Source organism: Sinocyclocheilus anshuiensis, unplaced genomic scaffold, assembly GCF_001515605.1.
Source record: "Sinocyclocheilus anshuiensis isolate Anshui unplaced genomic scaffold, SAMN03320099.WGS_v1.1 scaffold263, whole genome shotgun sequence".
In the NCBI taxonomy this organism is placed as follows: domain Eukaryota; kingdom Metazoa; phylum Chordata; class Actinopteri; order Cypriniformes; family Cyprinidae; genus Sinocyclocheilus; species Sinocyclocheilus anshuiensis.
In genome coordinates this window covers 372,309-384,992 of record NW_015549593.1, presented here as the reverse complement: position 1 = coordinate 384,992, position 12,684 = coordinate 372,309, and the positions used below count along the sequence as shown (strand labels likewise).

Genomic DNA, 12,684 nt, shown 5'->3' with positions numbered 1-12,684 from the left:
CGTTGTTTACAATACAACCGGAGCACATACCGCTGAGGTGAGGGGCGGGATGTTTAGACTCACACTAGAGGCGGTTTAGCCAATGACAACACACTGGGCTAGCTAACCAATCAGAGCCCATCGCCTATTTCTGAGGGCGGGGCTTCATAAAAGCAGGAAATGATCAGCGTGTTTCTCAGAGAAGGGACAGAGCGGTGTGGAATAAAGGTAAATTATGTGAAAAATAAAGTGGGTTTTTTTTAAAACGAAGCATTAACACATGTTAGACTGCACCCCATAAACACAATCAAGCCTAGAAAAAAAACAGTGAACCACCCCTTTAAGAAGGATGTGCAGAGTGGAAGGTGCTACACCCAGTCAGGAACAGCATAAGATTTGTTAAACATTGCATTTTTTCCCCCTTCCTTTCTACTTCACTGTGACTGAGTGGGCCACATTTATTGTCTTTGCAATAAATCTCAGCCTCTGACAAATTTCTGGCAGTGTCAGAAATTTAGTGTGGCATTCGTGCAGCATTACTGCTCCTACAAGCTGTACATTCTGACTTTTACCCAAGATCTCACTGGGAACATATTGTTCAGGCTTTAGTTTCAATAAATACGCTTTTTAGACTGGCAAGGACATTGAGGTATAGTATGTCACAGCACAATAAACTTTTTTTTTTATTCCTCATGATGTGACCCCTTTAAAATAACCAGTGCATATTGATGTCACTGGAATAAATGTTTTCTTAATGTAATAAATGTTTTGTGTTTCTTGACGGGAAGGCTGCATTATCTTTGGAGATCAATCAATAAACCAAATAAAAGCATTTTTTATCTCGTCAGCACAGCATGTTGGTAATTAACTGGGGCTAACAAATTGGACATACGCAGGAGGAAGGAACACAGCTCACTGTCTTTTTAGAAAATCACAAATGCACTCTAAACATTTTCTCTGTTTGCTTTCTCTGCTGCCAACCTCCCCCTCCGCACCTCCTCGCCCTCCGTCTAAGAGCTGTCACAAACTGCCTCTAATCAAGCTCTGAGCTGTTTAAAATGTGCTGCTTGATTTGCTTCATTTTTGCAGTCTCTCTTACTCTCCCATCTTTCTTTTCCCTCTCTCGCTTTTCATACATTTATTGATTTTCCTAATTCGATTATACAACAAAAATGAAATGACTTGCAGTTTTGTCAAGAACAAATATCTTGTTTAATTAAATTGTTTAATCATGCCTGGTGGAGTCAGAGAGGATTCTGTCAGAATTTAATTGGCTGCCTTCCTTCATTAGGACACATGGAGGAGACCCTCCGAAGGATTCAGACCTAGTAAGGGTAACCCTAAAAGCAAGTGAATGATGGAAAACCCACGCAAGACTATTCATAACTATGGCTAATATGAGTGGGGAGATAATCTTATCTGCTGCAACTCTTGGGAGCTAATGAAAGGATAGCTGTTCCTGTAGGACAGAAAAGTCCAAGAGCAATGGACCTAATTTCCGCCTTGTCAAAGGCTCCCTGCTCTGCTCATTTTCTTTATTAGAAAATTGAATGGGGGAAGAGAGAGATCGGAGCATCAGTCCTCCGCTCCAAGTCCACTTGTGCATCATGCTGAAAGAAAAGCACTGACCAGGAGTGAGCTTGAAACAAAGGCGGCAAATGTTTCCAATCATATTCGCTGTATTGCTTTTTTGTTGCCCAGAAGACTAAACTGTGTCTCAACTGTGAGCTGCCGTGCCGTACACCGTGAACTTTTCTCTGATTTCAAAGCCTCTGTGAATAACCTGAGCAATATTGTATGATTGTATTTAATTGTGCAGCAGCGCTAGAGTCAAACAACAGTATTAGGTGCTTTGAAAATGCCAGTGTGTTTGTAAACATGATTTTCTGAATATCATGTAACGCTGAATGCACCTGTAATCGGTGATATGATAAGCCACAAACAAATTCAATGAAGAAAACTTGTAAAATGATTTAACTCGCAAGCACAGTTTTAAGCAACTGGCATTAAAAGAAAAGTGTAGTTTGCCTTCCTGTGTTGATGTACTTCCTATGGAAACAGGAAGCTTGGGTGTGGTGTATCGAAGAGCTTTTCATCTAATGATCTCAACATATTAAGGTAAAAAAAAAAAGACAATGTCGAGATCATGAAAAAATGGCAGGAAATAATCGTAGCCTCTACAGATGAGTAGGATTGTAAATTTTAACTACATACAGTATATCTGCTAAAAGTGAATTTTCAACATTGAGTACACTAGCACATAGACGGCTTCGAAGCTAAACTACATGAACTAAAAGCCACATAACTCTAATTGTGATTTCATGGGGTCTTTAATCCCTGACATCTCCTTTTCAGCCCTTGTTTTCTGTCAGTACCAGAGAAATTAGAAAGAAAACTGAGAAATCTGGTGTGTGGAAATCCCATCCATTGGTGGTTCTGCTTTAGAGGATTGAAGAGTCATTGTCCTGCGATTAGCTGCTAGCTCTGAAGGGTTCTGTAGAGATTCCCTATGGAATGACTGCCAGCGCTTTGAGAGCATCTTTACTGTGCATAAAAATAATGTTTTATGTCTGAGGGCACACAAGATGCTATTTTGCATTTACAGGATAAATGCCTGTTAGCATTGTCAAAAACGGCTACAGTTTATGTGCATTTTTGTCAATCTAAATTAAATTCAGGCCCACTGCAGACTCTGAATGTACTCTTTATTTGTGTCCTGAAAACTGCAGTTCAATGAAAATACACAACCGTTTAAAAGTTTAGGGTCAGTAAGATTTTTTTGAATGTTTTTGAAAAGTCTTCAAGTCACCATGGCTGCACTTTAATATATTTTAAAATGTAATTTGTTCCTGTGATGGCAAAGCTAAATTTTCAGCAGCAGCTGAAGGGACACAGACACTCATTCTTGTCAATTTTGTTGGAGTCTTCTGTTTTAAAGCTGAACTGTGGGGAGATATTAACTATGACAGCCCTGCAGGAGTGAACAAAGCTCATTTTGCAGTGTGACATTTTAATTTTAGGGCTGATAGCATGTACAATGACAACAGTATGTCAGCAGACGGCAGTAATCCTGCAAACACACAGCTGTCTCATCAAATACAATTGTGATCATTAATCATTTGTCATAGATTTCTCTGCAATTTTTGGAGTGGTTTATGTTTGGCCTTTAAGAATATGAAATAAAGCCCATATATTTGGTTAAAAGCCTAAATTGAGGAATAATTCCTTATTCGTTTGCGGTTTTATTTTTATTCATCTTAAAACACCTTAGAGATTGAACAATAAAAAAACAATGTAAAATCGGTGAGATTTGACATTATACAATTGAGTTGAGGAGCTTTGCTGCAGGGATTGAGTTTCTGTCCTGCTGGTTAGACGCATGAGAGTGTTCATGCCACTGTTATTCACGGAGAAGGTCCTGGCTTAGGGATCAATCAGGGGACTTTGCTAGAAGTGCAGAAATGCGTGATGGGGATTACTGGAGCCAAAGTGTCAGTGGAAAATTGGATTTATAGCAAAGAGCAATTAAAGCAGGAAAAACAGAATGTGAAGTTTCACAGATGCTCATTAATTTGAGGTAATAAATGATGAAGAGACAATCATATGAAGTCCTACCAGTTTTGTATTTTCTTGATAAAAGGCACTGTGTGTGTGTGTTGAGCGAAATCGAAAGGAGTAATGCAGTGGCATATGTTTAATGCGTTTGAAAGTGTGCCTGAACCATTTGCACGTTCTCATGCCAAATAACAGGGCCGCCGCACATGTAGGACATCTGCTCTCTTTACTTTTAAGCGCTTCTCTGTTACACATATCTAATGATCTACATTTGTAAGTGTGTAAGACCTTTTATTTGCAGGTGTGAAAGTGTGTCTCCCATTATCATTGTGTCTTCTTGAGCTCTTGTGGTGCCCATAAATCCACTCATGGTGTGAAATAGCAGCCATTGCTGATGGCGGTCACACCTGACGCAGCTGTAGTAATCCAATATGTATGCCCAGGATCCCACAGCCCTGCTCCCCCAAGGATGTTTCTGATGTCTTATTTCTTCCAGATCTAAAACAAGCGATTCCAGCACTCCCTCAGCAACAGCAATTATCTATTCTGATTAAAGACCTATTCACATCAGAAAGAATCAATGGATTCCCATAGATATGATTTTATAAGTGTTCTTAAGTGTGTTAAGAAACATGAAAGTGTCCTTTTATTTCATTAATATGTAATCTGCAAGGACAGTTTTTTAAATATACTTTTAAGATTTAAATTACATTACAAGTGCACATTTAACACATTGTTAATTAACACATTGCACATTGTTCTAACGTTTCCCTGTTTTGCTTTCTCCTCCTTTAGTGAGTAAACTGAAGGTGCACAGATCCAACCAGAGTCTGCAGTTTCTGGAGGACAGTCGGGTGCGTGTCAACTGCTCCATCACCTCTCAAACCAGCCCAGACTCTCAGCATGCCGTGCTGTGGTATGCCCGGAAGGCCGAGGCAGGAGAGCCAGATGAGCTGCTGTTGAAGATCGAACACTCTGGAGCGTTCGAGTATGGAGCGTATGCAGAGGAGGAACGTCTCCGCAGCCGTGTGCAGTCAGAGAGACTCTCTCCTCGGCTATATGGCCTCACCTTGCACCGTGCCGAGACCAGCGACTCTGGAACATACTACTGCCTTGTGGAGGAGTGGCTCATGGACCCTGATGGACTCTGGTACCGCCTGGCACAAGACTCCTCCGGCTTCACACATGTGGTGGTGAGACAGCCAGGTAAGAATGTGGTTGCTTATCAAATGCCCATTAAGCAAGTAGCTTTAGGAGTATATGTATATTTGTATGTCAATGTATATTTATCTGTGTCCCACATTTAGTATTATACTTTTTTAAAGAAATTAATACTTTTATTAAGCAAGGATGTACAGTATTAAATTGATCAAATGTGACTGTAAAGACACTTATAAAGTTACAAAATATTTAAATTTCAAATAAATGCATTTTTTTACTTACTGTAGTCATCAAATAATCCTGAAAAAAATGTATGATGGTTTCCGCAAAAAAATATTAAGAAGCACAACTGTTTTCAACATTGACAATAATAAGAAGAAATATTACTATAAGAAAAATTTGAATGATATCTGAATAATCATGTGACACTGACGACTGTAAAGACTGAAATTTCAGCATCGCCATCACAAAAATAAATTACAACTGGAAAACTTGAAATTGGAAAGACGTTTAACATTATTAGCCTACTGTTATTACAAATAAAGGCAGCTTTGGTGAGCATAAAAGCATAAATAAAAATATTTTCTAACATTTTTAACAATTTAACAACATTCTTTTTTAAATTTTATACATGTTCTCCTTTTAGTTTTTAGTTTAACGTTTTCTTGCTAGAAAATGAGAAAAAATACACAAATTTGTGCTTTTAAACTACTGGAAAAACTGATAATTTTGCAGTGGTCTCTTAATTTTTTCCAGAGCTGTATATGTATTTTGGTCACAGGGTTGCAGAAGTTCCTCAAATAAAATGAACAAAAGAAAACATCTCAGGCCCTCCTGAGATTAACGATGAATATTTTTCTGGTCCTTTTTGTATCTTGTTCATGGAAAGTGCTGGGCAGTATTTACAATTGTACCCTACTAGCAGAGTTGGCCTTTATTCCTATAGCAGACTCCGAAGCCTTTGAGATTCAGTTTTAGGTGTGTGGAGCAGTCCCATGGGCTTAACAGGCCATCTGGCATGAGAGGATCGGAAAGAGCAGCATGAAAACATTCTCCCCCTGAGACCACCATGGAGCTCAGCCATCCTGAGCTCATGTCTGCCCGAGCTGAATCATTCATCAGCATGTGTGCATTTATGAGAGGAAGACATAAAGAGAGACAGGGGCTTTGTACATGTAACTCCTCAAACACAAGCGTGCAGCGTATCAGCCCCTCAGGGAGCCCCCCGCATGGGCCATAGACCTTAGCACTCACAGTACAGGCGGCGAGGGGAAGTCAGAACCTCATAATGGACACAATCATGACTGCCAGAGCCCAGGGGCTTTACTCATGATGCCCATCTGAGTGCCACACAGCTGCTGCTCCTCTATTCACCCCGCATAGCCTCCTGCTGCAAACTGCCTCAGCTATTCATCTATATCCCCCCTCCCCCTTTTGCCCATAATGTCCACTTTTTTTCCAGTGACATCGTGACCTAGCTCCTGTATGCAGGTCTATCTAGACTTGTGTGGTTCAGGTGACTATGTCGACGAGGTTTGCATTAGTCTGATGCCATCTGGACTCTTTGACAGCATTAAATCAAAGCTTTGAGGAGCAGGGAAGACAGATCTCACCCCCACATCCCAACTTGGCACAACACACTTTTCAGTATTACTGCACTACACATGGGTCATCGACTTACCACTGTTACACAGACACGTTTTGTTGTGTAGTTTGTCCTTGGGTCTGTTAAGCAAGTAGCTTTAGGAGCACAGGTGGCCAAGACATCTGCCCTTTTGAAACACATCAAGGTCAAGAAAAGTGAGTTTGGGCACTTCTTTTTTTTTTTTTTTACTTCAAAAAGTGATAAATTAGTATTATAAATGAATAATGCAAATCTAACGTTCACATAGACATGCTGATCATTATAGAAGCCTTTATTTTGCGTAGTTGTTTATGCATCATGCATTTTCTATTCTTCAGCATGAATGCATTTAAGCATTACAGTATCTAATCTTCTCAGCACTGCTTAAGTCAAGCTGTCTTTCATGAATTCTGTATTTTATACCTCTTTCTATTTTCGCCTCTCATATACTGTATATACTGTATATATATATATATATATATATATATAAATAAACACACACACTTATATATATTTATATATATACACACACACAGTGCATATCTCTATTTCCCTGGGGATGCAAGTGTGTGTGTCAAATCACCTCCCTGCTGCACGATTGCCTGAAATAGCATCCATATAAATGAATTTACAAATAGATAGTTGATGAAAGGTTCACCACCTCGTAATCTGCCATCTTAAAAGTCAAATTGCACTGCTTTTACATGAGCAGAAGATAAGAGGAGCCCCTTAAAGTGTGCCGGAAAATGCAGTCTTATTTTTAGCTGATCTCAGCTCAAGACCCTGCTGAAGCAGCTTGTGACTTCTCACACAAAATGTGATGATCCTCACCTTCATTTGAGAGTGACATATTGAACAGATAGTTCCACATCCCTGGATGCGTGATGCCCTGCAGAATTTCGGTAGAGAATAGAGATAATTTTAGGGTGTGTTGGAATATATAAATCCTTTTTGTACTTGTATAAACGTTTTTTAGGTCTGTCATTATTTACTCACCCTCATGTCCTTTCCAAACCTTGACTTTTTTATCTGATGAAAACATTTCTTATTATTATAAATGTTTTTGTGGAAACCATGATCATTTTCTTCAGGATTCTTTGATGAATAGAACATTCAAAAGAACAGCATTTATTTGAAATAGTAATCTTTTGTTGCTTTATAAATGTCTTGACTATCACTATTGATCCTATTACAAATGTCTCCTTGTGTCTTCAACAGAAGATAGCCATACTGTTTTCAGAGGGAATTGTAATTTTTTGGGGTGAATAATTCCTTTAATTAAACCAGAATATTTGGCTCTAAATAAATGTAACAATGAGTTTGCAACACATGCTACCTGAGCTGAGGAAGATTAGAATTGTTGTCATGCACTTGATGATTTTTATTATCGGTTTTTATTGCAGTGGTGAAGTTGCAGGTGGAGGAGGCAGAATCCAATATCACAGTACCTGAAGATGGATCAATCCGGCTGGGCTGCAGCATTCTGTCTCAGTCCTCAAAAGATTCCCGCTTCTCTGTTTCCTGGTATGTGTACCGTTTGGGGCAGGAGGAGGAGGATGAGCAAGCGTGTGTCTTTTCCATTGGTCATGATGCAGTATTCGGTAATGGGAACTGCAGCCCTACGGAGGAGCCCAGTCCAAACTCTCGCCTACAGTTTGAACGCACCACCTCTGACCTGTACAGTCTAACCATCCAGAAAGCTCGGCTCAGAGATGCCGGCAATTACTACTGCCACATGGAGGAGTGGCTGCTGAACCCACGCAATGCCTGGTACCGTCTGGCCACCAACAACTCTGGGATCACCATTGTTGATGTTATGGAGCAGGGTGAGCTTTTAAATTTTATAAGCACTAACCACATCTACTCATATGGTTGTTAATATTTTCTTGTGCTTTTACACTATTTCCTAACCAGACACAATGTAACAAGTAATTTCTCTGCCCACACTTAATGTGAAATGACACACGAAAAAAACTGAAGCAAACTTTCTACATTTTCCCCCTACATTTTCCGTCTCTATGTATTTATGTAACAATAAAAATGGGCACAAAATGGGCTCTTTTTTTTTTTTTCAAGTTTATGCATAACAACCTACATGTATTTTTTTCATTCCTGCAATTTTTTACCACTTTTTTACAGACAGACAGACAGACAGACAGACAGACAGATAGACAGATAGATAGATAGATAGATAGATAGATAGATAGATAGATAGATAAATGAAATGTAGAAAAGAGCATTTCTTTAAATAGCAGTAAATAAATAGCAGAAAGTAAGTAAATACATACGTACATACAGTACATGCATACATGTAGGCAATAGACTTAATAGACTAGATAGTCTAGATTTTCAGTATGCATTGAATACTTGAATGAATTTCCACGTCATAATGTGCAGTTTACAAAAGCATACTGCACAGAATACTGTAATCCCACAATGCTCCTTGATATCTCTGACATGCAATGTTATCAGGTCATGTGACAACAACAGTGTGTACTACTGCTTGAAACATTTTGTTGCACAATACCAAGTGTTTTATCTACTATCTATTTCGTTAGTGTTCTATTTGGAGTCTCATTAACATTTTTGTTGTCATTTTATTATGTTGGGTAGGACATAGTGTTCACAGTGCTTTATTTTTGTTCTTATACATATTTAACTCCCATATTAAATTATTCTGACTCTCTCTGTTGTACTTCTCCCACTCTAGTCTCTACCCTACAGTCAGTGGTTTGTTCCAACGACTCCCTCTTCTACTTTGTCTTCTTCTACCCCTTCCCTATCTTCGGCATCCTCCTCATCGCGGTCCTGCTGGTGCGCTACAAGACCCGCAGCTCCAGCAAGAACCAGGAGGGCAAGAACGGAGCGCCGCTCTTGTGGATCAAAGAGCCTCATCTCAGCTATTCCCCAACCTGTCTGGACCCCCCAGCCCTCAGCCTTCACCCCGGCTCTGTGGAGTAACAGTGACACGAACATGACCCTGTCTCACTCATCTACACTCTCTCTCTGACTCCCTCTCTCTTTTTCTTCTCCTCCTCGTTCGTGATGAGGCCACCAGAAAGTAATCTGGGCTTCTAGCCTGGCCTTTCAATCCATCCATATGACTGACTAAGACCTTCCTCAGTTGAAGTTGCCATGACTACGGTGGCTGCTGGCGCAGATGCCTAGAAATTTGCATTGCTTTTTTTTCCCCTGTTCTTTTTTTTTTTTTTTTAAATATGATTTTACTTTTCATTCATGGTCTTGTGTGAGAACCTTTCCTTTGAGGTGGCAGTATCCGTAAGCCTTGATGTATTTTACCCGACTGACACTAGCCTCCTTCCCTCTCCAGGATAGGAAACAGCAGTTTTTTTTTGTTTTTTTTTTTTTTTTTTTTTTTTTACTCCCGTCCATGAAATCTGGTGGAAACCATTGCATATTATTTATTATTTTGTCTGTGCTGATTTTTGCTCCAGAAGACTGCAAGACCATTGCAGGACACTGAACGTTTCTAGAGACAATGGTGTATGGATGAAGGAGGAAAAGGACAATCTTTCCTCCGAAAAACTCGGAAAGCTGACAATGGATGTATATTGATTTTGTTTGTGTGCACGTGCCACAGAACTGACCTGAGAACTGCCTCTGTGTTAACGGATATAGACTATGGAGAACCCTCATTGCCCACAGACTCAAGGATATACATGGACCCCAGCTCATCCTCACTGCCAAAGACCAATACAACTTCAAAAGCCACAAATTCAAATTCACTGACACTGAATAGGATTAGACTTGTGTAACGTGAGCCATCTGATGTCATCCAGTTGGAAAAGACAGTGAGATTCCTACACTGACACGTTTCCTCATCACTGGTGCTCAGATGTTTCTACATGCCCCCAAATTGCCCATTTCATTTCAAGGTCTTCTTGACCTTTCCAATGTTAAGAAGATCCATTTATCTTCAAAAACACCCTTGTGATTATGAGTGTGTGTGTGTGTGTATATATACACGACTGACCCCACATTTAGTGAGCGTTCGCCTCAGTGTCTTCGCATTTTCATAATGCAAGGTTAATTGGAAACAAAAGGGGGCATGAAGGACTTTTCTCTCTGGAGTTTTTGAACTTCTTGTACAAAAAAAAATGTCTTGAGGGAGACAGCTGACAGGACACTATTGACTCAAGGGACATTCTCAGTGCCAAGATCTTTTTATCATCATACGTGCCCTGTAAGGATTCAGAAGCAAAGCAGATATTGGCAGACTTCTGCGTATATGAGTTATGAAGGGATTTTACATTTTGTTTTATCTATATTCTGTCGCATTAAGTGTTGTTCTTCTTCTCTTTATTAGTTTGTGTTTGAAATATGGTGCCCGATATTTGTGTTTCCGCTGAAAAAATTGAAAAGATTGTGAAAGCTTATTGTGCTGTGTCATAACCTGTAACCTGTGAAGACCTACTAGTGTGATTATATCTCTGAGGGTGAATATAGCATCTAAATTATTGTCGGTCTCCATGAACACTTCGAAAACACTGCCATATTTTACCATTGAAGATGCTATAACAGTACTTGATCCTCACATTTGCTCTTCAATCCACACTAGTCCTGGGTCATTAAGAAAGATTCAACTCAGCTCTATGCTGAAAACATTTAGAGCTTAGCTGTAGTGTGAATGAATTTTATGTTAATTTTTTTCCCCTTTTTATTTCAACATGGACTAACGTGTTATCTAGTAACAAAGACATGCGGTCTGACACCAAACTGGACGTGTCTCACTTACAGGCAACATGGAAGACCTTTTGACAGTGCAACTTTCACTCTGTTCCCACAGTCGCTCAGAGTATCATCTGGGTCGCTGCCGCCCTCATGTGATCTCGACAGTCAACATCGCGGCTTTTCTGTAAATGAAATTTAGATCCATTTGAAGCTTGTGGTTGTCTTATTTATTGAATCATAAAACTCCTGGATAGAACATGTGAACTTCATAAATCTGAATAGACAGAATGTGGCAGAAATAGCAGTGAACATTTAGGCAACTATAAACTGGCTACTTGCGTGTAGTGGCCTAGAGGATTATGGGAAGTAATTCTGAACCAGTCTGAGAATCTTCATACAGATGACACAGTGATCTAGCTGTCTTTATCTACTAAATTCTGTTGAACTGTACAGTGCATGATGATGAGTAAGAGGGACATTTTATTCATGTCTGAAAGTTGTGTCGTGACATCACGTCAAATCAATGGCATCCTCAGAATCTCCATCCTTGTGGAAGGCCTCGCTGATTCAAAGCACCTGTTCAACCATTCTAACACAGCAACTCGCAAATGTAATGCAAACTTCTATTTGATCAATAGGTTGGCCTTCCGCAAGCAGGAGATGTGTAGTGTGACAATGAGTGTGATATTGCGGTTCTGCTGTCGTTCAATCTGTACAGACTTATTCAGAACTCTAAATAGTGTTTTTGTAGTTCAACATGCCCAGCTGAATCATAATGTTCTCACAATGTTGTAAATGCATTACGAGGGCTGCATGTCATGGCTGTGTACTGGCAGTATAGCTGCAGAAAAACAAAACAAATGACAAAAATATTGTGTTGATGTGTGTTCAGTTCAGCCAGTGCTGCTTTTTCAAGTGGTGATTGTTCTTTTTTTTTTTTGAATAACCAAAATAGTGCACTGAATATTTTTAAAAAAAGTTGCCATATTTTTTTTTATGCTTCTGTATTTTTGTTGTACTCTGTTTAATTTTTGTTGTGTTTTTTTATATCTATACTTATTTTATTAAATCATAGCAACTGCTATTATGAAAAGCTTTTTGCTATTGTCAGTTGATTGCAATAAAACATTCAGTCAGTGCACCACACTTTAGATTGTGTTTATATAATATCGATTATATTGGCCCAGTTTGCAAATGTTAAGAGTTACAGCAGTTAAAGGAATAATTTAAATATTTCCCCATCCTTTTCAAATCTGTAAGACTTTGGAAATTGGGGTCCACCGACATTGGACTCCAATTACTGTTGTTGTATCAATAAAAACACAAGACATTTTTCAATACATCATCTTTTGTGTTCCACAGAATGAAAGTCTTACAAGCTTGTTAGTTGAATTAATTTGGATTTTTGGTTGAACTATCCCATTAAGATGAGCTTCTGAGTTTACCATTACAATTACATATTAGTTACGTTCAGCTAAAGAATAAGGTTTCTGTACCTTTCTTCCACACACCTTAATGAATAACAAGAGTTTGTGAATCTTTCCCATCCTTGACCTCCAGGGCTTTGAAGGGAGTGGAAAGTACTGTCTCTTAAGAAAGTGAGAATGGGATCTGACATATCTTACAGTGTCTTATCTGGTCTGGAGTCAGACCTTTGGATTGTAGGCTGGATG

At 39.2% G+C, this 12,684-nt stretch overlaps 1 protein-coding gene across 1 annotated transcript in view; it reads left to right on the top strand.

Annotated features, from left to right (window-relative positions):
* Positions 1 to 11,942, top strand: part of LOC107658230 (immunoglobulin superfamily member 3-like) — a 167,059-nt gene extending 155,117 nt beyond the window's left edge. The window contains exons 7-9 of the mRNA XM_016446694.1: positions 4,330 to 4,740; positions 7,723 to 8,145; positions 9,030 to 11,942. Of these exons, the coding sequence (XP_016302180.1) occupies positions 4,330 to 4,740; positions 7,723 to 8,145; positions 9,030 to 9,280 (1,085 nt within the window). The 3' untranslated portion in view covers positions 9,281 to 11,942. The remainder of the gene's footprint in view (positions 1 to 4,329; positions 4,741 to 7,722; positions 8,146 to 9,029) is intronic.
* The last annotated feature ends 742 nt before the right edge of the window (positions 11,943 to 12,684 follow it).